The sequence below is a fragment of the Cygnus olor genome, chromosome Z (genome assembly GCF_009769625.2).
Source record: "Cygnus olor isolate bCygOlo1 chromosome Z, bCygOlo1.pri.v2, whole genome shotgun sequence".
Lineage (NCBI taxonomy): Eukaryota > Metazoa > Chordata > Aves > Anseriformes > Anatidae > Cygnus > Cygnus olor.
Genome location: NC_049198.1, coordinates 35,060,410 through 35,088,177, shown reverse-complemented (window position 1 = coordinate 35,088,177; position 27,768 = coordinate 35,060,410). Strand labels below are relative to the sequence as shown.

The 27,768-nt window shown below is 37.8% G+C and overlaps 1 protein-coding gene across 2 annotated transcripts in view; it reads right to left on the bottom strand.

The window, feature by feature from the left end:
- Nucleotides 1-2,544: 2,544 nt before the first annotated feature.
- The window catches only part of CNTLN (centlein), a 207,598-nt gene continuing 182,374 nt past the window's right edge, over nt 2,545-27,768 (bottom strand). The window contains exons 24-26 of one of the 2 annotated variants that reach the window (XM_040540984.1): nt 12,767-12,952; nt 11,289-11,366; nt 2,545-3,281 (exon numbers count right to left, since the gene is read on the bottom strand). In XM_040540984.1, coding sequence (XP_040396918.1) covers nt 3,180-3,281; nt 11,289-11,366; nt 12,767-12,952 — 366 coding nt within the window. In that variant the 3' untranslated portion in view covers nt 2,545-3,179. Of the gene's footprint in view, nt 3,282-11,288; nt 11,367-12,766; nt 12,953-14,817; nt 15,176-27,768 lie in introns of those variants that run through there. The other variant, XM_040540985.1, reaches the window with a different exon arrangement.

Here is a 27,768-nt window from a genome sequence, read left to right as displayed (position 1 = left end):
TACCAGAGTCAGTAATTAAAAGTTTGTTAATTAGCAATATATTAATTTGATTGAAATTCCCCTACACGGAGCTGTTTCATTGCCCATGACGACAGGAAAGGTTGAAACCCCCTTGGCGTGTGTGGCACTGGTGTGTCCCTCTCCAAAATGAGGTGCAGAATGGCTCTGAATGAATAAGCTAGCTGCATGGAAACATAGATCTAGCTTCTCCTGATAGTGTAGCCCAGTGCAGTATGATTTCTATGAAGTCCTTTAAGTGAAGCTAATCTTTTCTAAAGGCCTCTTTCTGGACCAACTGATGAAGAGGATTTTTACTTTATTGGAATTACACGTCCTTACATGCCCGGCTTGTTGCGTGGTTGATCAATGCACTGTGCTGCAGCTATCTCTGAGTTGCTCACGTTGCCAGTCAAAGGGATCACCTTCTCCCACTGAGCACAGGGCTTACCACAGCTCTGCAGATTCACTAGCTGGCAAGTGGTATCTTAAGGGAGTTAAAATGTCATCAGAGAAGTGGCAGAAAATTGCAGAAGACTAGGATGAAGAGTAAAGACATGTATCTGTATCAAGGTATGTTCTGCAGAACTTGTTTTGGCAGAGTCCAAATACGACATTTTGGCCATTTGAGCGTATCGTGCTTATTGACCCTAGGACTTTCCAAAGAAAGTAGAAAATGAATCCTACGCTTAAGGTCTAGGACACAGAAAGTTATGGAGAAATAATTTTCTTGTAGAGCATTTACGGGTCTCTTGATGCACAAGCAAAACAGCTGCAAATAAAAGCGTGCTGTATTTTCCATTTGTTGAAAAAATGGTGACAACTCTGGCTCCACATGAGTTTTAAGGCTTTCGTTTTCTGTCTTTTCAAATGAAATAGAGAATCATTTGGTTCTGCAGCATTCACTGCGCTTACTTACTCTTGGTACAAAAGTGCTCTTTCCATATCCAGGTACCCAAGACGTACAGAACTTTGTCGGGCCAGGAAACCAAGAAGTTTTAAGTTAAAAAAAAAAAAAAAAAAAAAGAAAGAGGAGGAAGAAGAACAAGAGGAGGAAGAAGTAGGAGGAGGAGGAGGAGGAGGAGGAAGAGGAGGAGGAGTAGGAGAAGAAGAAGAAGAAAGAAGAAGAAGAAGAAAGAAAAAGAAGAAGAAGAAGAAGAAGAAGAAGAAGAAAAGAAGAAGAAGAAGAGGAAGAAGAGGAAGGCAAGGAAGAAGAGCAAGAAGAAGAAGAAGATGGAGAAGAAAAGAAGAAGAGAAGAAGAGAAGAAGAAGAAGAAGAGGAAGAAGAAGAAGAAGAAGAAGAAGAAGAAGAAGAAGAAGAAGAAGAAGAAGAAGAAGAAGAAGAAGAAAAAGAAGAAGAAGAAGAAGAAGAAGAAGAGGAAGAAGAAGAAAAAGAAGAAGAAGAAGAAGGAAGAAGAAGATAGTCTGGAACTTGTCTTTAGAAGTTCTTTGGTTTCCACTGAATTAGGTGATGTTCTCTGCTCTTTCATCAAAACCTGAGACTCCTAGACTTTCAGCAAAAGGTCTTGCAGAGCAGGGAAATGAAGACAAAGGGGCTAATCTGCACAGAGCTTTGGATTTACGAAGATATTTCCACTGCCTGGTGGAAATTACCTTATGCTGAAATTATATGCAAATACATTTTGCTGCAATTACTGAAAATCTATGAACATAGTTTCTATTTATTTTGATGGATTTCTTTTTATTGGCGTACGAGTCCATTTTTTATTTCAGTAATGCCCACCCTGAAGACAGGAGTTCCATAGTGCAGCTTTGCCTGGAAATGGTATCTTTTTGCTTGCACTGAATACGTTGTGATAGTTGATATGATGTCCCTTGATGTCCCTATGTCTTGATTTGGAAAAGGTGGTGGTCCACCATTCCTAAAGATGTGTTTCTCTTTTTATAGGGCTTTTTCCAGGTCTTAAATTACAGATCCTTGTGGAATATGCTTGCTCGATTTTCCATAATTCAAATAAGCATTCTCTCAAGCCCTCATTGTTATCAGGTACCCAAGCAGATGCTTAGTGATGTCTTCCCTTCCTCATACTTTCCTTAAAGACACCAAGTACTGAACTCCATGAATTAAAAGAAGCCTGTTGACATCCTATGAAAAGCACATAACTGGCAGGCAGAAAACTTTTCTGTTTCATGATTCTGTTGAATGATCTTAGGTCTTTTGACTTCTGATTCCCTGTCCCATATGAATAATGATACTTACATTCTTTGTAAAACAACATGATATCCATAGACGAATAGCCACATCTTCTTACATGTTCAATGTCATTAAAACATAAATTCATAAACCTTTGTCTTTCCTTTTTTTTTTTTTTTTTTTCCACATGGTCCAGAGGAATACAAACTATTAAGATCAAAGATGTGAAGAAGAAGGAATCATTTGTTAGTACTGCCAGAGAAATCATGGTGGGAACAACTAAAACTCTATACCATTTTCACAAAGTGAGGGCTTGCAGCTTGGTGTTAGCTGAGAAAGAACTGAGACCAAAATGGAACTCTGAGAGAAAAAAAATCAAAAACCAAACCACATTGGAAAAAACTTTACTGTACTGAATTTTTTGAAATACAATTAAATTAATTGCACACAATATAATCCTACTCAGAAGAAAATACAACTTTTCCAAGAAGTATTACGCTACATTGAATAGTTTTTCTTCTACAATCATTCATTTTCTCATTTTTTTCCAACATACAGAGAGTGCATATCATATTACGTAGCATATATCATAAAGCTGGGATTTACAAACAAGCTAAAATAACGTATTCAAAATGCCACTGGTGTTTGCAGTTCCTTTGTAAATCCTAGTTCTACTGTTCTGACTGGTACAACCGTGAGTTATTTGCCATTTTTCTGTACTTACAGATGTGTATCCGTCATATCAAAAACATCCCCTCTCTACAAAACTCACACTGATGTTTGCTGCCAATGCACTTAAAAGAAAATCATGTTTAACTCGTATTGATTTGCAGCAATTTTTGTCTTCAGGAATGAAACACTACACTCTAAATAGGAACATAACTAATTGCTCTTGTTCAACAATTAATTAGTTCACAGTTTCTACTTATGTATTGAACGCGCTTATTGACAGTTCTTTATGTGAAGAGGAAAGATGTCAGGAAACAGCACACATATTTTAGTCACCCTTTGCAAAGTCTTAACAATATCATGCAATGTGTTTCATGAGAGAACTGTACTCTTCTACCAGTTTCTTCTTCTCATTTAATTTTTCCAATATGGCATCCATTAAATATGAAGCAAAAGGAAACTGAAAAAGAAACATAGTAAGAAAAATGACCATTGAACTTTATTTTCTTCATGTGAAAAACATTTATTAAATATCTTTAACCTGTTAGATTTCACTTAGTTCTGACAAGCACCACGCATACACACATCTGATCTGTAAAGTTCACCTGCCTGGTTAGTGCCTGAAACTTTGCTCTCTATCATAAAAATGATAAAAGAACAGAGTAAAATGAAAAAAGATAAACGCCTTATTGAACAATTCATGCTTTACTGACCATGTTAATGATGTAAACTGCAGTACTAGCATCTCTGTCATTTATCTTCAACCAGCTGATCAATAAGAGGTTACAGTCATCTCTAGGGCATGCAGAAATCGTACTGCATGTTCGCTGGTCTCAGGAGGATGAGTCAGAACTACCAGTACAGCTCTCAGTGTTGTGACAATGGCAGCAAGTTTAGACTTTGAAATCAAAACTTGTAAATAAAAACAAAACCCCCCAATCCCTGAAAGCTCCAATTGTATTGATTAGGATAATACACAAAAATCTTATTCTCTGAAGTATGATACCAAAGATCTGTATTTACATAATTACAGAAAATACAAAAACCTCTTTATATCTGTTCTGATATAAAAAATATTTGCACGGTGTCTTCAAGTAAGGAGATTTGGTATATTTTTCTCCATTATTGCTTTAATACTAAAGAGGTTTTCTTTCACAATCTTGCTGCATGAGTGCACAGTAGGGAAGTACTTTTGAAGGTGGTACAAAGCACTAGTTGTTGCAACTCCACCCCAAGAGTTCACAGCAGTGTGCCAGAGGAGAACCAAATAGTTTTAGTTCATCCTTGGAAAAGTCTCTGTTAGTTTCAGAGAGCTCTGTCAGCTTTCTTGAACCAGTATGATCAGTGATGACAGAGGGGACAATCCCACAGAGAAACTAACAGCTGCCACTCATATCAGAAGCAGAGATAATTTTACTTTAATAAGGCCAACAGAAATAAATTAGGTAAAATACAGCAATTAGTTGAGCAGGTCATAGAATCACAGAATGGTTTGGGTTGGAAGGGATCTTACAGACCATCCAGTTCCAACCCCCTGCCACGGGCAGTGACACCTCCCACCAGACCAGGTTGCTCAAAGCCCCATCCAGCCTGGCCTTGAACACCTCCAGGGACAGGGCATCCACAGCTTCTCTGGGCAACCTGCTCCAGTGCCTCACCAACTTCATAGTAAATAATTTCTTCCTTACATGTAATCTAAACCTACACTCTTTTGGTTTAAAACCATTCCCCCTTGTCCTATCATTATCTGACCGTGTAAAATGTTGCTCTCTATCCTTTTTCTAAGAACATTTTAAGTACTGAAAGAAAAGTCAATCACCAGCTTCCTCTGTTTTTCATAACTGTAGTTCAGGGCAACTCTTTTTGCCACTGGAACCATTCTCAAGGTCTACACTCAAGTACCTCTACTCTGATTTTACTTTTCCACTTCTCTATTCCTTCTTAAAGACGAAACTAGTTTATCCTAGGTATACATAACAAACAATAATAGTAAAATAAAATAAAATAAATACAATAAAAATAAATACATTTGTAGGATCACGCCAAATACATATGCTGGTGTAATGGCAATATCCTGATATTTATCATTATTAACAAGTCAGAAAAAAAAAATCCAAAATGGTAGCAAGGAAAATCTTATTAATAGCAATCATCTACCATGAACTGACAATACTGGGACATAAGACAATCCTGTGTTCTGCTCAACAGTCAATCTGCAGTTACGGAAGAGGGCTGGCAACATGCATTATTACTCTTTTCTACAGGAAAGGGGATTTTGTAGGGCTGGTACTTGCTGACCAGCCATGTCTCTGTCTGTCATAAATAACTTCTGTCTGTGATAAGAATTTTCTCGTAGTCATCTACACCTGTCAGCCTTCTCCAGTACACTTCTGTGATGACTTTTTGGGGAATAGAGGGATCCAACACACTGAGCACAAATCTATTCAGAGTAACACAAGACCTAATCTTATCTGAAATTCTGTGACATTTACTTGCTACTGTGCTTTAAAAACACTGACCCTGGCATCCTGTTCACTCTAATTGCTCTCCCTCCTTGTCTAAATATGGTTTTACGAGAACACTATACCATTAGCTCAAAGTCTCTAATTCTTCTTGCCAGCTTGACTACATTCATTTTTGATACATTTTACCTCCTTAATGTTCTGCCCAAGATGAATGTTTTCTTATTGATGTCTCTGGTTCATATCATTCTAGGTGCATTTTACTTGCTGCTTGCTACTCTCTGTGGCTTCTATGTCATAGCAAAGTGATTTTTAAAGAAGTCTTTCCATTTAAATCATTCACTTAAATCAAAAGCATTTGAAAGTTGAACATTATGTCATTCTTTCCTATTTGTTGGTTTCAGAGAGTACTGTATGTTTTTATCTGTTTTTCTTTCCATGCAGACACCCAGGACTGGATGATCTCTACAGTCTTCATCTTTAATAGAAGCCTGTCAGGTTTACTTTTAATGATGACTCTGTAACTATCCTGGGAAGCTTCCCTCTACGTTTCTCCCCAGAACTTCACAACCGTAGATGATGTCTCTACTCCATAGTATTTATCCCAATTTCCAAACTTGCCATATGCTTGGGGAAGGCTTTCAGAGTTCAGCAAGTGCTAAGCACACACCTAAGGAGTAAAAGCTTGTTTATACCAGTGATAATTATGTACAGGATGATTCTTCCTTCAAGTGGTTTTCAATTATCTGTGCCACAGCCAATTTATCTGAACACTGAGCATTAACAATGATAGCAACCCTAAATCAGTACGTTACGAGAGGCTTTTGGAGAAGTAGTATTCAACTTATTTGTATAAAATCAGAAAACTTGTGAAAGCAAAGCATGTATGTAAAGCTTTTATTTATCTAACTCCACCTTCTATTTATTTAACTCTAGAAATTATAGATTTCTTCCTTGGTACTAAAAAGCCATATAGATGAAATGGTGCATTTTTTACACATCTTATCAGACAGATATCTTGGTGTAAGGTAACATGGTCCTAAACAGTCAAGAACGCTGGTAGTTATTTCTAATTCTCTCACCTATTTATTCTTACTTTGAGTATGCTTTTTCCAAAGATCCCTTCTGTAAAAAAACATACTAATAACGTCTATTGACCTTACACTACATTGCTGAGTCTCACCCAGCATAAACACACAGCTTTCTGATCTGCCAGTGAAAAGACTCGTACTGAGTGCAAGGCAATATTGTTATTTTAATGAGACACAACATCACCATTCATGGACTGCAACATGACTTGGCCTCTGTTTCACAAACACTAAAATGTGTTAACGTAGAAATAATGGTATTTTATTTCTGAAATACACAAATCAGTGGTTACACCTATTTTAAATCTCCCCATAGGGATCATCTGTATAACACATTTGCCCAAAAAACTATGCAAACTCACTGCAAAGCTGCCTCAACATGAATTGAGTGAACCATAAAGAATAATCTAAAAGTTAAAATTAAGTAAAAAAGGAAAGCAAAGAAAAAAGAGTAAAAATGAAGAAACTCTAGTTTATGATTAAAACCTCCCAATTTTACTGTAAACTATAAGAAAAATTAAAAAAATAAAATAAAAAATTGTGATATGCTTCTTTTCAGTATTATTCTTTGTCCTGCTTTCGTATAGGTGTATGTACTTGCTTAGATAAACACGTTTGTGTGAGTCTCTGTATTCTTATCCTGAGTAATCAAGACAATTTATCCTTGTACTTAGTCCACGACAAGTTATGTAACACGTTTTTGTGTCTGTGCGTGAGATAAAACAGATTTATACCACAAAGGATAGTCAAATTTCAGGATGGAGCTCTTAATCTTGCAGTAAGAACAGTCTGATGGTCTGATACCAACGTTAATAGTATCCAGGACGTGATTCATACTGCACTGCTGCTGCTTTTTAAGCTGCAGGTACCTGAATCACCTTGTGATGGTGGTAAGTGTGCGTGTGTGTGCACAAGTGAATACATACATGTGCATGTGAGCAAACGGCAGGCAAAGCACAGACACCTGTTCAAAGAGAAGGGGGAAGACAGACAGGCTGGAGACAGACTGAGGAAAGCAAAGTAGGTGGGTTGTAACTCAGGAAGTTTGAAAGGAAACAACTACAGCTGCTAGTGTACATACGTGGATGAGACCAGAGGAAGTCTGTATTTAGAATCCAGTGCAAATCCTAAAAATGGGCTGGGCAAAGTCCTTACTGATGAGGAGTGTGTGTGTTGTTCCAACCCCATGTTCTAGAGATGGGCTATACACATACCTACAGAGAGCCCACAGAACAGAGGGGAGGGAGTTCTTCTGGAAATCTTCACCACAAATTTCACCACAAATTAATGATCTGTATATTAATAACGAGGTCATGATAGAAAAGATTTCATTGTCTGGCTTTGTTTATGTGAGATATGATATCCCATGGAGGACCTGAAGAGGGAGGGAAGACCAGTGCTGCTGTCTATCTGATAGGGGACATGCTAAATCAATGCTGACATTTGGTACAGTGCTTGGAAGAGTTGGGCAGATGATTTGTATTTTATTAGAAAAATAATTATTGGAGACTTCAGGCAGTAACCTGGATTGAGGCTAACTGTTGTACTCGCATACTAAATTATTAACTGATTACTTAGAGATGCTGTTCCTTACGATCAGTCACAATGAATGAAAGCCTTGGATGGTAGGAAAAATCTCGTCTAAGCTGTGAAAAGAAGTCATCCTATCAATTTGACTATATAAAGTATCTTATAATGGGAAAAAGCTAGAGAAGTGTTTTTTCTTGATGATTATAACGAGAGTACTACTATAGTACTAATGCCAGGTTCAAATAATAAGGCACACACAGAGGGGAGATATGTGGGAGAAAGTATGTAAAAACTCCATCACAAGTCAGGCAAGCTATAAGCACAGCTATATATCGAGATACCCATACTTATGCCTTCCTTCCCCAAATATCATAAGCTCCCAAACACTCAGTGCTCTACAATGTGATGTATCTCCTGGGTTCTTTCTCCCGTGCCCGCTCGCTAACACATATTCAGCCTGATGTCTCTATACGGGGCTCAGCTACCCCACTGCAGAGACACCAGATACCTGCATACGCTCAGGTGAAGTGTCTCCACTGTACTCTTAGATTACACAATTCTTATTTACATAATAACATCCCGAAGCAGAGATGTCTCTGTAAAAGTTGTACGTTTCCTCATGTAATGTTTTGATAGCATTTGATAAAATGACACAAATTCTGACTGGGGACTGTGAGATTCATGAACACAAAAATATTTAGCACTGAAGTATTAACATTTTTGTAAAGCTGACATAAACTACACTTTTTTAAGTCATAAGTGCTCCGCAAATAAAGGTACAGATGAAGTGTAAAATGGAGGTGTGCTATACTTTACGATTACACTTTAGGGGGATCTATAAAATGACAGTAAAAAGCAACTAGTGCTTTCCCCAGTCCCCCCCAAAATTCTAATGCAGCAGTAAAATGGCGTATGTCAGTAATAAAAATAAAATGTCTATGACATTTTAAATGTTATCGTACTGTCACGGAGGAATAAAATTAGCTTGAAGGATGATCTAAAGGGATATGATGCAGTTCATTATGTATAACAGCAACAGCAGCAGTTTCCCAGTGTTCATAAAGGTTTCTCCATTAAATTTACCTCCAGTCAATAATTAGGAGTCCACAAATAAACCTAGGCAATTAAATCAATACTGCTGGGCAATTATGTTCCAAAGTCCTGGCTCAATGGCACAAAAAGACACTATATCAAACTGCAATATTAAGTGATCTGATGCAATTTTCAACCGAACATTTTCTCAGAATAACAGAAAAGGTCATGCCTGCATCTTTGTTTCAGTATGTAAACGCATACACTGTTTGTCAACCTGTATCACTAAATAAGCAGTCTGTTTTGAGCAAAGTCTTAACATAAAGCGTTCATTTCACCATGAGCTTTAGTCTCCTGATCAGAAATATTACCAATGTCCGCTAAAGAAAAACACAACTAACCTCTTTACAAGGTACGAGTTAAACAGTTTAAAGGGCACAGACCTCTTCTGTGAGCTGCTCCTAAACAGAGACCAAGAAATCTAAGCAATTTCCATTCATGTGACTGAGCAAGGACAGAAAGGAAAAGCAGAGCTGGCTACTCCCAAAAAAGCACTAATTCCCCTGCCATTCTAAAGATGATTGATTTGCCAAGAATTACTTTTACCTTCAGAGCTCCTCCTGTGGAACCCCACAAGATGGAGCAAAAAACACTGAAAACCACTATTAACTTGTATACAAAGTGATGTGGCTAAGAGCAAGGAGCTCCCCCACCCTTAGTTAACATTTGCAATCTTAATATAGTTGGTTGTATAGTCAATAATCCCCTCACTCTCCATGCCCTGGCTTTTGCTCTCTCTCTACACCAGACAAAGAGATGTGATAAGATTCTGCTTAGGATTTTTTAACAATCTGCCAAGGAATGACAATAAAAATAGAATCAGAATTCCACGTTATATTCTGCACAATCTGATTCCTAGTTTGGAATCTGTGATATGAGCAGAATCTTGAAATTCACAAATTAAAAAAAATAAAATCTTACAATGCAGGCAGTTTAGTGAATTGAAATACTTGTGTATTTTCTTCTGAATTCCATGTAACACTGTGAGGTGTTTAAATTAAAATGCCAGTATTTCTGACAAAGCCAGTAAAAGCAAACTGCTATTTCTATCTCCACTGCAGCAATTAAGCAGTCTTAATGGCAGCGATTTTTGATAATGAAAGAGGAAAAAACTGTAATTTCTTTAAAATCTGGTCATAGGACACAATCTAGACACAAAAGCTATTAATGATAAAACATTTCAATCTGCAAGTGATTGTTCCCTTGAAATGGTTTTCCAAATATTTTCTATCCTTCACGTTCCTAATAGAAATGTACTACATTGCTAATGGACACATGCTAGTGAATATGCATTAGGAACACTGGATTTATAAATCAAATATTATTTCACTTCAGACATCAGCTACACATCATCTGAATAAAGGAGAGAACTAAAACATAATGGAAAAGTTTCAAGAGTCAGTGCATGTTGTCAGTGATGTCCAAACAAAAGCTGACTATGGCTAGAAAAGCAGGGCTCTCACCTGCCAATAAACTGCCCTTGATCACTTACAAGAGGGGAGCATCCCAGCAGACTCTGTGTGTATTAAAAAAAAGACTTGAAAGAGAAGAAAAAGTATCACACAGGTCACAGCGGCAGTCTCAATGGACCCCTCAGGGATTTCTGCTAGTCTCAGACTTGTCATCCTCTATGCAGCTTTCCTCTCTGCCCAGAAAATGTCGATAGGAAAATGTTTGAGGGGCCTCTGGTGGAAATTTTTTCATTCTTTCTGCATTGACAGGATGCCAAATCAATATTTACTTCCCACTAACAAGCTGCTCGAGGTCTCAGTAGAAAATATTGTAGAGAATGCGGGAAGACACGATAATAAACAGCTGTCTGGCTATGAGGAAAACATGAATTGACTGGAAACAGGTCCACAGTAAAAGGTCACTGAAACCCATGAACTCCTCAGGTGTCCGTATCAACTACTAACTTTAAAGGCACATAATAAAAAATCTCTTTTTCCTAAGAGGTATGAGAGGATGGATCCATTTCACTCTAGCACGCATTACAGACTGTCTCAATAATTTAATTAACACATTTGCCAAGATCTGTGCTGGTTTTCTCCAGCATTGTTTCACTGTTTTGAGCTGCTGAGTTAGCCATCACAAATCCTAGGTTAACATCTCTTCAGTTTTATCCAGTGACTCTTATTTTAAAAGAAATAAAAAGGAAACAACACAAAATGAGGATTTTATCGCACTTACTAGTGGCATAGTTACAAGGACAATGGATTATTTACAACCTAAAAACACTTAGCTATTCAGAGTAAAAAAAATATAATTCATTAAGGGAAGATATAAATTTAGAACCTGTGCTTCAAGAAGCTTCTGTATCTTGTGCAGCCATTCCTTGTCTTTTTCAGATTCCATTTTTGTCTTTGCTGTTTCCTAAAAATAGAAAAATATAAAATATACACAATTTTTAGCACCACCTGAGAAGAACATAATGAACGATAAAGGACTTGTATAACTGGATACATATTAAATAAACAAAATGTAGAAGTCAGAACTATGCTCACAGAACTAGTAACCTGAAGCATGCTCACTGAATATGAGGGCTCTGTTAAATTTATAAACCTATCCATGTTTGTGTATGTCCCTAGAAAGTTGCAAGGCATGTTCTTTTCATATAAATATACAAGTATATATGTGATCTATGTGGAAATCTTATAAGTTCAATTTAAAGGTTCCTGAGCCTACACACTAATAAATGCAATATGTATCTAAAATTTGTGTAGATTCAACACCCGTATTTTAAAATTGTTTTCTGTTTATTGTTGAGTATATCTGTGTGTTTTACACATACATCCTCCACACAGCTTACAAGCAAAAGAAATAGGATATAAAGATTTCTTTCAGAATGAGGTAAGCATGCAACAATTCTGTCAAAGCCAATCACTTTATAAGGGTGTAGAAATGTTTATAAACAGGGCAGGGATCAGTCCATAATATTTATATTTACAAATGTAACCTGTGTCAGTGCATACACATAACATGCAAATTAATTTAAGTCAATCGAAAACTCTCTTTTGTGATTTATACGATATAAAGCTCCAATAAGGCTACGGCTAAGCTGTCAGTATTGTATGGTTCCAGCCCAATAAGGGTCAACTCTGAGGCACTTATTAAATGCAAGTGCAGGGGCTTTGTCATGTATTATATGATCAGGCCTAAATAACTCTGGACAATAATTCCTATTACTGTATTTCTTTCATTGAGAGTGACTTGATGAACACTATCAACTATTTCATAGTAATATGATTTTTTTTTTTTTTTTTTTATCTGAGGTCTTTTCCAAAGCAATTGATTGTATGATTCTGTGAAAATACATGATAGAATCAACAAAAAAAGGCAATGGATTCCTCCCGAAAACATATGTCTACTAGAATACCCTTAATAGGTAAGTATGACAATTGAAGAAGGTAAGCATCCTCTGAACCAATTTGGCACAAGAGACATTCTAATTTTTTTTTCATTAATGCAAAAGTCTATTTAAAATATATAACCCTGCCAGATATTCTCATGAAAAAGAAAGCTACTTTCAAATAATGCCTCTACACCTGAATGCTCAAAACAGTGTATTTATATTTTATTTATGTATGCCCAAAGTCTTGACAACTTAGGAATCTCTAACCTGACCTTTTTATTTAAATTCAACGATTCTGTTCTTCTTGTGCTAGATGCTGCACAATCCAGACTTTAGCTGGAAATTCTTTTCCAGAAGAAATGAATTTACAGCATCTTCTGATCTATCCCCTTTTTACTGTAGAGTCCTTAAAATAACTTACCTCATCATCTTCTACTTCTAATATCTCCTCAAGATCAGTTGTTGAAACATTAAGGATAGAAGCTGCCAACTGAACCGACTCTTGGGAAAGACCTTTTTTACATGCCCTGGCTTCTTCCTTTTTTTTTGCCTGTTTGATTTTTATTCTCAGCTCTTGTATGCTGTGCTGTAACTCTGTGCTTAGAGCCTGGAAGATGCAAGCAGAAAATAAACCAATGCAATTTTTCTTAAAGTACAAACACTATGAAAAACACAGTATCATTTAAACTAAGCTCCTTTAGCTAGGAACTATCTTCATTCTGTGTTATTGGTTGAATAGGGTATACTCTGTAATATGAAATAACATATTTAGAAAACACAGGATGAATTAGTACATTAAACATAAAATGTTCTTAAACGTAGCTACATATTTTCTTGGTATGCCTTTAGAGAAGTAACTATATTCATAATGCCATCAACAGTAAGACAAAGCAGATTCTGCAAAATCAATTAAAAATGCTTTTCTGATTCAGTCTACCAGACTTAATTTCTGTAATGTGGTATATACTGCTAAGCCAGAAGGATGGTTGCAGCTTTAAAAAAAATCCAGAAAAACTGAAGAATATTGTTAAGAGAAAACTGATTGGTACATTTTGGAAAGGGCAGCTTTTTGAAAGATTTAAGTGATAGGAAAGGAGAACCATTACCTGGGATGGAAAAAAAAGAAAAGGACTTATGGGATTTAACAATCCTGATGTAAAACCTAGGCAAAGTTAAAAAATCGAGAGGTGGCTGGACAAAAAATTGTACTCTCAGCTAAATGGAAAGAAGAAACCCAGTCAGGGTGAGGCTGCTCTCTCAGTTTAAAACTAGAATTAAAAGTAACAGTACAAAACATCCTCCTGAAGAGACTGTTTTAAGCCGAATGAAAACTGGTTTGGGTTTTTGTTCTCCAACAGCATACAAGTACTGAGCTTGACTAATACCTACCAAAGCTGAACATGTGCAAATGGCTTAACAAAGAACCGATGCTTCAAGTTCTTACCTATCACATTCCTAAATTTTCTGATTCATTGAAATAACACAAAGCATTAGTATAAATTACCAGTTGTGTAATCGAAATTATTTTGTTTCAACATTTATGCACGTATGACAAAAAGGTTTTGTCAAAAGCACAGTGAGGCAATTTTATTTAAAAATTGTTGGCTGAGAGACAAGAGCAGTAATTCAATGTCAGAAGATCCTCCTAGTGTATTCAATGACTCAAGCAGAGCAGTGATTGTCAACATAGACACTGTGGCTGAGTTTAAAATGAGAGAATAAGCTTTTTTTTGATCGTCATACGTGGGTCTCATCTTATTAAACTATTTCTCATGAGTAGCTGATAAATTCCTGGCAATTCTTTTGCTGCAGAATGCCTTCATCTCTAGAAACTGACTGCAGAATTATGAAGCCTGTTTATTGGAATTTGGGGTACTCTACAGCCTCTAGTGTATTCAAAATATGGTCATTATAGAGCATTTGCTAATAAATTTCAAAGAAATCACAACATCTGATTCCAATATTTATTTTTCTATCATTTTCCCAATTTAACATTTTTTCTCTATTTATCTAAAATTTAGTTGTTAAAAAAAAATACCCTACCCCAAATTTGAGGAGAGAACATACAATGAAATTTGTCCTGTTTTCTGATTCAAGTGTGGGTCCCTCTATACACAGTATTTCCAATAGAATACCTGTCTGCAAATATAGAGCTGACAGGAATGTAGAAACATGAAATATTATATATGCAGGGAGCTAAGGCCACTTGGACAAAGCTGATAGAAGAGAACAGACAAAGAAAAAGCAAAGCCCCAAGCAGAAAAGCATGTGTTATGAAAGAAAATTACAGATGCATAATTACATGTTTTTGTGGCATTCAAAATGGTCCAACAGTAAGTCGGCTACTGCAATATGAAGGAGACGTATTTAACAATGGAAAAATACGTACTTTTTCAATCAAATGTAATCAACTTACAAGATTTTAAAAGTAATGAGATGTCTCTCAGATATGGACGACCAGGCTAAAAGGTTCACAGTTGTATATTGGTAGAAAGAAGAAATTTAAGTTAACGGAGTAAAGCATCAAGGAAATTAATTGCAAAGCTACATGGAAAGTCTACAAATAATGATGAACTACCAAACACAGACAAACAAAACACATTTGTAAACAAAGCCAAAACTTTCACCAGAACATCTTCGACAACAAATAAACATTGCTAGACAAATTAGATCATTTTTATAGGTTTATTTAAACTCCAAAAGATGTTCATGATGAATGAAGAAGCTGATATCAACAGCAGTAGTGGACCCCAGAAACTGTTATTCCACTGTGCTCAATCTGTTAGTTCAGAGTACCAGATATGAAGACACCAGAAAGGGCCTGAAAAAACTGTAGCAGCAATTTGAAAAATAAACAGCAACAAAAACATAAAAAAGAAAGGAGAGAGAAAAATACAATTAATAGGTTTAGATATGCAAGTACATATGTTGTATGCAATCACAGTATAGTGACCTTACATTTCACTTGCTTTTTCCTTCAGCAGTTCTAATACCCTAAAGCTTGTTTTCTAGCATACAACAAAAGGTCCGTCTACTTCACAGACTTTTGGATTAGATACTGAGAGATCAGCTATTTTTGAAGGTGCCTTCTTCACATTATTAAGTTGTAGCAATGTTTTGATACATGTTTTTCATTGGACAAGTGCCTTAAAACATGGTAACTTCCCTATGTTTTTCATTTGCTTTCTCTGTTGACTTCTTATCTGTTTTAAGCAGATAGATCCATGTACTAAATTGTTTACCTGTCAGTGTTTTCATCTATATGCCAGTTCATACTTTACTACAGAAGTGTTAAACGTCAAAGCCACAGAGGTCTTTAACTGAGTTAGGAAGAAACATTTCCAAATTGAAAATGACAAAACACTAACAGTTAACCAATTTTTAACACAGTTTTTGTTGATGAATATACTGAAGCCAGTATAACAACAGTCTTTGGTTAAGAAATTGATCCAATGCATTCTGGAGCTAAGAGCAGGAGCATAACATTTCCCACTCAGCATTTCAGAATTGCTTCTTTTTAAGCTTATAAACATACATAGATGCCTGCAATGAAATCAATATAGAATATGACTTCGATACTATATTGATGTAAAATAGCAATGCCTTTATTAGTACTAGTAATACTAGGATTTGATCTTTTCTCTTTGTTGCTAAAGCCATTCTCACAACTTAGCTGTTACCATCACTTATTCCTATGGGACACAGTCTCTACCAACCAACTAGAATAGGAATCCCTGATTAATTCCTGAAAAACAAATCTAAAATACATCTCATCAGGCCAGTGCAATTGCTACTGGTTCAACTACAACAAAAATAAGGTTAAAATTCTGACAGCATAAGTTTGAAGTACACAGCTCTTTTTAATCAGTAGGAACTGTTGCATTATCTACCAACTCCAAATGGCTGTATAGAATACATTACATCCACTCGGTTGCATACAATTCTAAAATATCTCTTTTAAAAGCTGTATTTCTACTTTATTTTCACAACGCAAAATAGGAATTCGTAAGATAAAAGTTTTCAACTTTGGTTTCAGCAAGCAAACATTATTTAGCAATATATATATTTTGCCAGTTTTGAAATCTACAGAGATCACAGAATCACAGAATTACAGAATCGAAGGGGTTGGAAGGGACCTCGAAAATTCATTGGGTCCAACCCCCCTGCCAAAGCAGGTTCCTTAGAGCAGGCTGCCCAGGTAGGCGTCCAGATGGGCCTTGAATACCTCCAGAGAAGGAGACTCCACAACCTGCCTGGGCAGCCTGTTCCAGTGCTCCGCCACCCTCACCGTGAAGAAGTTCTTTCGCCTGTTGGTGTGGAACTTCCTGTGCTCCATCTTGTGGCCACTGCCCCTTGTCCTATCCCCACAAACCACTGAAAAGAGGTTGGCCAAATCCCTCTGTCTCCCACACCTCAGGTATTTATACACATTGATGAGATCCCCTCTCAGTCTTCTTTTCACCAGGCTGAACAGACCCAGGTCTCTCAGCCTTTCCTCATAGGGGAGATGCTCCAGGTCCCGTATCATCTTTGTGGCCCTCCGCTGGACTCTTCCCAGGAGATCCCTGTCTTTTTGGTACTGGGGAGCCCAGAACTGGACACAGTACTCCAGGTGAGGCCTGACCAGGGCAGAGTAGAGGGGGAGGATCACCTCCCTTGACCTGCTGGCCACACTCCTTTTAATGCACACCAGGATTCCATTGGCCTTCTTGGCCACCAGGGCACACTGCTGGCTCATGGTCAACCTGTTGTCCACCAGGACCCCCAGGTCCTTCTCCTCAGAGCTCCTCTCCAGCTGGTCATCCCCCAGCCTGTACAGATACATCCGGTTGTTCCTTCCCAGGTGCAGGACTCTACACTTGCTCTTGTTAAACCTCATTTGGTTTCTTCCTGCCCAAAGATCAAGGTCTTTTTTCATTTAAAAGGTTATACTTATTTAAATGCTCAAGGAAACTGTGTCATACTGACTGTGACAACACACTTTTAATAAGGTCTTTATATCCCAAAAAGCTTTGACACCAGTTGGTCCTGGAATTGATATAAATCGATCAATGGCCCCAAGTAATGCTACATGAGCAAATCAATGCCTAAAATTATTCTCATAATTACCATGTTAATTTACACATTGTATTGTTATTGTTTGTACTACAATAAAACTTAATGGCTACAAGACAGACGAAAGTCTAATGCACTGTAGCTACGTATAGCTTCAGTCTTGCAGTGGTGCAGATCTCATAGCAGAAGCCACTTATGGAATAAGAAAATTTTAAGCTTTACTGTGCTTTATACAAAACAATAATGTTCTACTGGGTATGGCTGGGATGGAGTTAATTTTCTTGTAGAAGCCCGTATGTGCAGTGTTTTGGATTTGTGACTAAAACAGTGGTGATAACCACTGATGTTTTAGTTATTGCTCAGCAGTGCTTGCAGAGAGTCAAGGTCTTCTCTGCTCCTCATAGTGCCCTGACAGTGAGGAGGCTAGGGGTGGCAAAAGAAACAGGGAGGACAGCCAGAACAGCTGGCCCAAACTGGCCAGAGGGCAATGTAACATACTCAGCATTACAAACTGAGGGAGGTGGGCAGGTCTGGCAAGTAGCTGTTGCTGGGCGTTGGTCTGTATACCTTGTTTTGTTTTTGTTTTTCCCCTCATTCCTTCATTCATTAAACTGTCCTTAACTCAGCCCATGAGTATTCTTGCTTTTGTTCTTCCTGTTGTCTTCCCAGGCCTGCTAGGAGTGGGGAGAGAGCAAGCAGCCGTGTGGTGCTTAACTGCTGTCCAGGGTCAACCCACCACAAATACACAGAACAGTATAACATACAGGAACAATTCTGTACGTTGTATTTGGTGTACAGTTCAACATGAAAGTGTCTTTAGGTACAAGTAATGAATGCGTTCTTAGAAACTCACTTGTCCTGTAGACTGGGATGGTGTAAGGACTCCTATACCATTACACCAAAAAGAAATAGAAAATCTTTTCTGAAACAAGGTTAGCTTCCTAAACAAACAAAAGTACTGTGAATATGTAGCAGCTGTCCGCAGAACGATATCTAAATTTCATAGAACTGAATGGTGAGTTTAAAGAACTTCTCTACTTTAGCAACATAAAAACTACAGCTGGCCAAAGGTTAGGGCATATCCTAGCATTGCAAAAAGTTGAGAGAGAATTACCACCCCAAAGAGCATTTGATAATAGCAAAAACCAAAATGAATGGACAAAATGACACAAAGATGATGAAGTCATGTGTTGTTTCAGCAGCCAAAACAAGCATTCAAGTTTCTGAAAGTTCAGTTATTCGGTCCCTATTTCCTCTCTAAAACTGACTTTCAAAATGCTTTGAATACTAATGTTTAAGCTGATCTCACAACAAGACTTCTAATAATATTTTCTGGAGAAAATAAAAACTGTTCTCCAGTAATTTCATTTTTTAATATTCATTATTCAAGTTTCCTCAGCTACCATCACTTGAACAGATATACCTCTTAGTTGTGTGTGTGTGTGTGTGTGTATATATATATTTTGGAAAGGGACAAGAATGTAGGCGAGAAATAAAGACAAGACAGACCACTGCAATAGATTTGTCTGGGCAAGGACTATAACAAGTATCATTCCAACTCCTGGGAATTAGTTAGCCTCAGGAGGTTCAATTAATTCTTATGATCCCCAGAGATCACACACGATTTCAGAGAGTCCAGCAGATGCCCTGAAAGCAGAGTGAAATCGTGTACAGGAAATATAGACCAGTCTTATCTTCCTCCTCCAACTTCAGTATTCTGAGAATGCCATTATCAGATATTAAAGTAGTAGTAATTCTTTTAATAACGTAATACAGATCACGTTTGTAAGGTGTTGTGCTGGTTTTATTTATCTAATTTCAGAATGACTGCTGTCACAGTTTCTTCTGTCATTCTAAAATTTATGACTAAATATGTTTAAGCTATATGGTTTGTTTCTTAGATTTATTTGTACATATTTGGAGGAACTAAGATAGACTTTTACTATCTTTTCTATCAACATAAAAGAAAACAAAAATTGACAAGCTCTAGAATGTATTAAAACACAAACAAAACAAAAATATTCACTCAAGGGAATGTATGAGTGACAATATTATCTAAACGCTAGCAGAGCTTTAAAGTTTCAAAGGCTGATTCAATAAAGAGCTGAAAAGGAGAAATACGTCTACTAAAGTAGGTATCCCATTGATATATACGATTTTAAAATAAACAATCTTATGTTGATTAGCACAGAGAATAGTGCTCACAACTTCAGAGAGATAGAGGAAGATGAAAGCACACATTGCCTGGAAGAAATGTCTCACCTGATGACCTGTTAGAGTTCCATTTTAAATAAAGATTGAGAAATTGCAGTGTGCACATACAGAATAATGTAATACTGCAGTTGCATCCACAACAAAATTTTCCACATTCATTAACACAAGCAAGTCTGAACACACATGAGCATAATTAAGGATCTAACAGACAAGATCTGAAAGATTAATTGAAGTCATTTAAAATATTACCAGCCTTTTCTACCCTTGTGGCAAAAGCTATCTCCTGTTTGCAGTCCAACATCCCAGCACAATCCTGCATTCCTTATGGCTCTGAGCTACAGATGGTGGACGGTGAACTAAGAAAAGTGAATTCAGTAACACCCAAAACCCAACTGTAGTAAGAATATCTGGAAAAGATTAGACAGATTTGCATAGTATTGTTTTTCAAGAGCTAAATCCACCACAGATTTCTTGACAAAGCTCTTGAGTCAGACAAACTGAAAAAGGGATGCAGGATTTTAGTATTTGAATGCAAAACTCTATTTCCTGGCAGTTAGGAGTGGGGGGAAATGTAAGGCCAAAAAAATCCATTAAAATGCAACACTGAAGAAAAACATTAAGGTACAATGACAGAAATGAGAAACAGTGTTGAATAAAAATTTATAATCTCATTTAGATTGCAAATAAGATTTGAATTTGTGCAACTGTGTGGCTAAAGTTGTGTTATTCCTGCTTGCCATTAGGAGAATTGAGGGGGAAAGGTCTCAGTTAGCTGGAAACTTTTTAATATTTATTTCTCCTCAATACCTTTGCTACCAGTCATTCTATGTCCTCTAACCAATTATCATTCTTCCTTTATTCAAAACCATTGAAAATAAATCACTTCTTTATAAACATTAATTTCCAAGTACAAAATTGACAATATTCTACTGACTGCATTCTCTTAATCAGCTCCAGGGATGAAAAACCATGGTGAAGAATATCATAAATATAACATCCATATGACAATTAAGAAAAGAAAATTCAGTACCTTGTAATATTTCCTAAAAGATAGTATAATTTATCTATAAATTTTTTTTTTAAAAAAAAGATCTAGGTCACAGCTAGTTTTTTATTTTAGATTGTTTTCAAAGCAAACCACATTTAAACAATGGACTTATTCTTGCCAATTACAATGTAGTTTGTATTTATGTAGAGACGTACATACTATTATTAATTAGTAATATTAATACTTAGGAGTGTACTTCCATGTTTTAGAATTCCCTTTGTGATTCAAAATTATTTTTTGCATTTCTAATCAGCTTTTTCTTTTTTTTTCTTTTTCTTTTTCTTTTTCTTTTTCTTTTTCTTTTTCTTTTTCTTTTTCTTTTTCTTTTTCTTTTTCTTTTTCTTTTTCTTTTTCTTTTTTTCCTTTTTCTTTTTTAATCATCCTAAGATAACTGCTTAGTTATCACCCTTTCACTTATGCCTGAAATCTTGCATTAAAACTCTGCTTATTTTCATAGCATTCTTTGTAACATGACTTTGGGATGAAAGAAGCCTCTCTTGCAAAATCAGATGGGCACCTCATTTATAGAACATACCACTTATTGATATGTGATACCTTCGGTCATATATAATATTATAGCTTTATAGTTATTTAATCTTTCCTGTACATTAAGACTGTCAAAAACTTAACTTGTAGGCCCCAATGTTTTCAGACTGAGGCTTTTCTTACATGTCAGAAAATACTCCATAGTTTTCATTGTACTGCTGCTAAATTTTCAACACAATTAACATGTTTTGTGATCTATAACAGGGAAAAAATAATAGTTTTCTCTATAGTAGAGAATGAGTTGAAATATGTATAATCAGTGTGGGATGACAGGCAGAGTATTTCTGTCAAAATATATTGGTTTCTAAAATTATATTTATGTGAAATGGGCAATAATAATAATTTAAAGTCCTATTTACTTCAGCATTTAAGTCCCACCTCATTTACATGAATTTTTTTCCTGCTGTAAATTCTCTGGTTTCAACAGAATTACCTCTGATTTACAAAGGTGCTAGCAAAACTAGCATAATTTCTTTAAAATGTCATATATTACAGTTATTTGCACAGGGAAAAAAAAAAAAGGGGGGCGGCTGAGATTGGAGTTTTGCACACGTAGTAAGAGATGGCTGGGATTTCAGCGAACTTATTATCCGAACAGTCAGGGCAGACAAAGTCAGCACAGTTATACTGGACACAGCAAACAAAGAATATTCAGGGCAGACCAAGAAATACTGAGGTGAAGCAACACTCTAAAGGTCACATTGCAGGTCAGTGACCAAGATGTGAAGCACACCAAGATCTTCCTGATATTCAATTCAGTGTCTGAGCTTATGCTGCCTTTCTGCAGAAACCCAAACAAAGCATAACAATTCTAAACCAAATGCCCTGTGTATGACCACTGCACAGCTGAAACAAACATGTTTGAAACCTAATTTAAGAGGTCAGCTCTACATTCCTTATACTCTTAAAGAAATTCTTTGAATCAGTTGGCCTCTTATCAACTGTACATTTTTAAAAAATGCTGTCACTTGTTGCTTTTTATGATTCCATTCTCCTAGAGCTCTTCCCACCTCTCTGGTAGCACTTTCAGCATGCCCTTTGGGCAATCCCCTCAATGCCCACCTTTCTAAACTACCGTGGAGACTTACTTCACAAGGCTCTGTCTGTGGATGTTTCTGTTCTCTGTGCTTGGACTTTCTTAGTAATCTGATAACATATACTGAACATACACATACATCTGAAACATACACTGAACAATTATTTCTATATGAACTGTTAAATAAATAATTGCTGGAGACCTTTCTCCTCCATTTCAAGTGTTGCTATTTTTCTTGTCATTTTCCCAATAGGTGTTCCTATCAGTTTAAGCTCAGAGCCTTGCATCTATCCCCCACATCTTCCAGTTGTGACATTTTCCAGTCAGAATCACTGTTTCTATCTTTCAGACCCTGAACTCAACATTACCTTTAAACTAGGCTCCTTTCAGTACCTCCAAATTATGTACAGAGCTGAAATATCAGACTTCAGAAAGCAGTCTCTCCAAGTCATTTTGTGACAGTGTACTCCCTTCCCTTGCCCAGCCTGGCCTTTCACCTGAAACCCTGCTCAAGTGATAACCACCAGCAGCGACTGTGACAGATGCATATGATTGTGATGGCTGTAACCAGCTCAGTGTGGATTCAGGAGAGACAGATAACACACAATAGCCAAGGGGCAGGCTGAGCAACACGCTTACCTGACCACAATGCTGGTCAATGCTGGACTCGAGCCAGATTTGGAAGACACTAACATCTGCAGTCAGTATGCAAACATAACTATGAGTCAATCATCTTACTCCATAGACAGTGAGCAGGCCAAAAGCCTGTAGAGCTCTCCTGTATGGCAGCAGGCTGCAGGACAGATCTCCTGTAGAGCAGGGATGCCTCTCAAGGTTACACCTGCTGCAGAGATCCTTTGCTCCTTGCAAGAGATTCCTTGCCACAACAGATCCTTGGCGAGTGATTAATAGATTGCTAAACTTTGTAAGCTTCACTAAGATTGTATCTTAGATTGATTGTGCACATATAATCCTTTAGACATAAACCATTGACCAAGTCAGGGACTAGGAGAGGATTCAGCCACAGCTAGGCTCCTTACTTCTTCAGTTCAAGGAGTTTAGAAAGCATGGGGGTCCACTCTGTACCTTGTGACTCAATGGAAGGATCTCCTCAACCTTTAGACATAAACTGTTCACCAAGTTAGGAACACCTGGGCTGCTCTCTGAGAAGGAGTTTAGAAAGCAAGGGTGTCCATTCTGAATCTTGTGACTCAAGGGGAGCATCTCCTGACCATTCCTCTGACCCTGTCCTCTACGCAGCAGATATACAAGTGTACATTGCCATCCTGAATTGTGTTGAGTTACTGTCTAATTTATGATTAAGCTTTGTTAAATAACTACATTATACATATATAAAAAATGCTGTTTTTCTCTTATGAGTGAAGTGTGTATCATTTCCATCCACAGCATATTTAAAGGAGTTACAGATGGATCTATATCCTTCCAGGGAGTACAATGCAGAGGTCTCAAGTAGCTTGGGAATAGGAAATTATTTGCAAGTTGGTGAAAATAGTTTCCTGTTCAGATTTAGTATGTTGGAACTGTTTGTACAGTGACTAATATTAGGGGGTCATGGTTGTGAGGATGCTTCCCAGTCACCATAACAAAAATGAAACCAGCACTATCAAGAAAATTATCCATGTGAGTCAGACATGCACCTAAACTTTGCATGAGACATACATGTACAGCTAAATTGGTTGGATCACTTAATCAATTCCTCCAAGCTGTTAATACAGAAAAGGATATAAAAAACTACTGTGCAAAATATTTTAAGCCATATCTGTTTTCATCCTTACCTATCACAGTCATAAAAAAGCAAAGTGCTATCCTTCTAAAGCTAAAAAGAAAAGAAGAATAAGGAAAAGCTTTCCAAAATCCTTCCATTTATTCTTCATTTTTAGTAATCAAGATTTTATCTATTAAGACATCTACATTATACTCTGTTCCTGGCATACTGTATGCATCACTTACCATATGCCTTCTGTAAACTATAAGAATTCAGCCATTCACTTCATTCATTAAAATTCACAGGGCCTATTATTCTGTTTACAGTCTAATAGATATTCACTGTCACTATTCAGGCCTCTGATTCAATTTGCCTAAATCCCAGACGCAGAGTAATCCTGATGGAGATTAGCTTAATTTATCACCAATTTCTGCATAGAACCAAGAAAGGTTGGTATTTCATAATAAAAGCTGTGGTTCTCCTTGTTTCCTAAAGCAGCACACATAGAGAAAAAGAAGCAGTGAGTGCCTGATTTTTTAAACGGTAAGATTTTTCAGCTTCACAAATTTGCTTTTCATGTCAAGACGCCTTCTCTTAAAGCTATGTATTTTGCAGATAAGAAGACTGGTAATCATCAGGCTAGAACACCTCCCTGTAACCATATATTATGCTGATTCTGACTGGACATAGATTGGCAGACTCATCATCTGCTCCATACAATACAAAATAATCACCCTGGGTATACTTTTCTAGGTAAAGTGTTGACAGTTTGGAATGTAATAAATGAAATATATTTACTTTTTCACTTCTAAAGGTTCCCAGTGCGGAATATTTTATAGCAACTTGAAGTCATGTGAAAGGTGTCCACTTTCAAAAGCAAAACTGACAGTGTTGATTTATGAAAGTGATACTATCTTCTGTCATTTGCAAAATGTCCCACTGACCCACTGAAGAAACCTTTGGTCAGACAACACTTCTAAATTGGCATGTTTTATCTACAATTGTGTACTTTCCAAAATAAACCTGTTTTCATCTGCACGACAAAGTGCAGTTCTATATTAATGAAAATTTAGTTCCTTTTTCTTTTTATAATTTCCAAGTATAAGATTTTACAATTACCTATTATGCTTAGCATTTTTAAATGAAGAAATAAATAATCATTTGTATTGGGTTTACATGGCAAGGGTTTGGTGGCAAGGAGGGCTACAGGGGGTGGCCTCTGTCAGCAGAGCCCAGCAGCACCGTGTCAGATCAGGGCCAGCTCCAGATGGCTACAAAAGGGACCTGCTGCTGGCCAGAGCTAAGCCACGGAATGATGCTGCCTGGGCCTCTGGGACAGCAGATTTAAGAAAGGGAAAAAGAAACCTGCTGCTCAACAGCAGCTGGGAGAGAGGAGTGAGAAACAGCCCTGCAGACCCCAAGGTCAATGCAGCAGGAGGGCAGGAGGTTCCCCAGGCACGCAGCAGCAGTTCCCCTGCAGCCTGTGGAGAGGTCCCTGGTCGAACAGGCTGTCCCCCTGCAGCCCATGGCTCCCACACGGAGCAGATCTCCACGCTGCAGCCCGTGGAGGAGCCCCCGGTGGAGCAGGTGGATGTGGCCTGGAGGAGGCTGCGGCCCATGGAGAGCCCCCGCAGGAGCCGGCCCCGGGCCGGAGCTGCAGCCCGTGGAGAGGAGCCCACGCAGGAGCAGGGGTCTGGGGGGAGCTGCCGCCCACCCGTGGGGGACCCGTGCTGGAGCAGTTTGCTCCTGGGGGATGGACCCCGTGGCCATGTGGGAGCAGTTCTTGAAGAGCTGCTGCCTGTGGGCAGCCCCCGCAGGCTCAGTTCGGGAAGGACGGCATCCCGTGGGAGGGACCCCACAGGGAGCAGGGGCAGAGAGGGACCGTGAGGGTGCGGCGGAGACAAAGCGTTAGGGACTTACTGCAGCTCCCATTCCCTGTTCCCTGTACCCCTGAGCTGCTCGGGGGGAGGAGGTAGAAGAGGGTGGATGGGGGGAAGGTGTTTTTAACTTTCTTTTAGTTTCTCACTGTGCTAGTCTACTAGTGATAGGCAATAAATTATATTAATCTCCTTATGCTGAGTTTGTTTTGCCCATGACGATAATTGGTGAGCAATCTCCCTGTCCTTATCTCAACCCTTGAGCTCTTATCATCCTATTTTCTCCCCCTTTCCCTTTGAGGGGGGAGAGTGAGAGAACAGTTATGGTTGAGCTCAGCTGCTCAGCTGAGTAAAACCACCACATCACTCAAATGGCATTCTGTGTTTGATTAAAAGGATGGTCTGCACACCTTTGGCGCGGAAGGTTAGAGTAGCAATACTGCTAAAATTAAATCCACAGATTTTGGTAATACATTCACCACTGGAAATGCCCTATGAAGAACATTTCTTACTGTCTAACTAGAGAATTCTGAGAGTGCACTGCAAGGACTTTCTTCTATCAAAACAACTGACTGTAGTTTGACATACAGTCAGTAGCAGTACTTCTATTGCTCTCTTGTTGGAAAGGAACTGATCAAAAGCCGCAGAATATTTTCCAAATATTTGAACCTTCCAACACAAATCATCCCTAATTCTATTTAGTTTCTCTTTTTCTCTCTTCTTCAGATAAAGAGCAAATAGGATATCATCTGCACATGGTCATTCCAAGAAGAACATGCTTCATGGTAATGCTCTATCTTTCCCAATACAGAACAGGTCAAGAGAAAATGACAATGATAAATATAAGAAATTTGTCAAACGGCAGGATTTTTTAACAAGAAAAGGGTGAGTCATTAATTAGGTCCTTTCTTTGTAACAGGAAAACTAGCTTCATATGATAGTTTCAATCAGAACTACCACTAAAAAGGCAGCCCCAACATCTCTATCCTGCATCTTTGCTCTGCCCCCTTGGTGGTGCACTAAAACTGGTGCCCTGCATTTTCAAAAGTTTAACTTAAATAGGTGCATTTTCCTGAGATAGGTCACAGTTAACCTAGCATGATGTTTATGAAATCTCAAGGAAGTTTCATTAGGGCAGAAATAAGCAGTAAGAGTCACTCAGAGGTGGAACTTTTAAAAGAAGTGGGAGTGTTTTAACTGTAGTGTTAACTTATTTTAAACTGCATATTAAACTACAGCCCAAGGTAGCAGCAAGAAAATATGCCATGGAAAAAAAAAAATGATGCCAGAATAAAGATGAACTGCAGAAAGGTATGACAGACTGACATATATTGGGATTTAGGGTAAGTTGACTGAATGGCAAAGGACTGGCAGAACATCACTCAGCTAAGCAGAGGTGGAAGAAGGCCTCTGATGTGGATGGCTGCATGTGGCTATGTATCAAGCAACAGAGCAAGGGGAAAATGCAACTAGCTTAAGGCCTGCGCTGAGTTGCAGAAATGAGGGCAGATGTCTTAAGAGAATCAGAGTTAGATCCCCAAGTAAATCCACTAAGCTTGCCAAATAAACTGCCATGGGTCTTGATTTTGGCAGTCAATTTTAACAGATGGTTATATGGGAGACCTATCAAGAACAATGCCAGAACAGACCACATGTGAACTGTGCTTCAGGAGTATTCTCTATGGAGAGCAAACACCTTCCAAATCACAGAGGCTTTATGGAAGTAAGAAATGCCCTAAGCTGACTTTAAAGCACTCACTCGCCATCACCTATTTATTACAGCAGTAGTTGAGTATAGGCCTTATCAGAATTTTGAAACATCTTCATCTAGGTCAGAAAATTCTGAGATTCCATACTCATGCAGGTGTTACCACTGCAGACCACAAGTGTGTGTGTGTGTGTTCCTGATGTACAAGTTGAA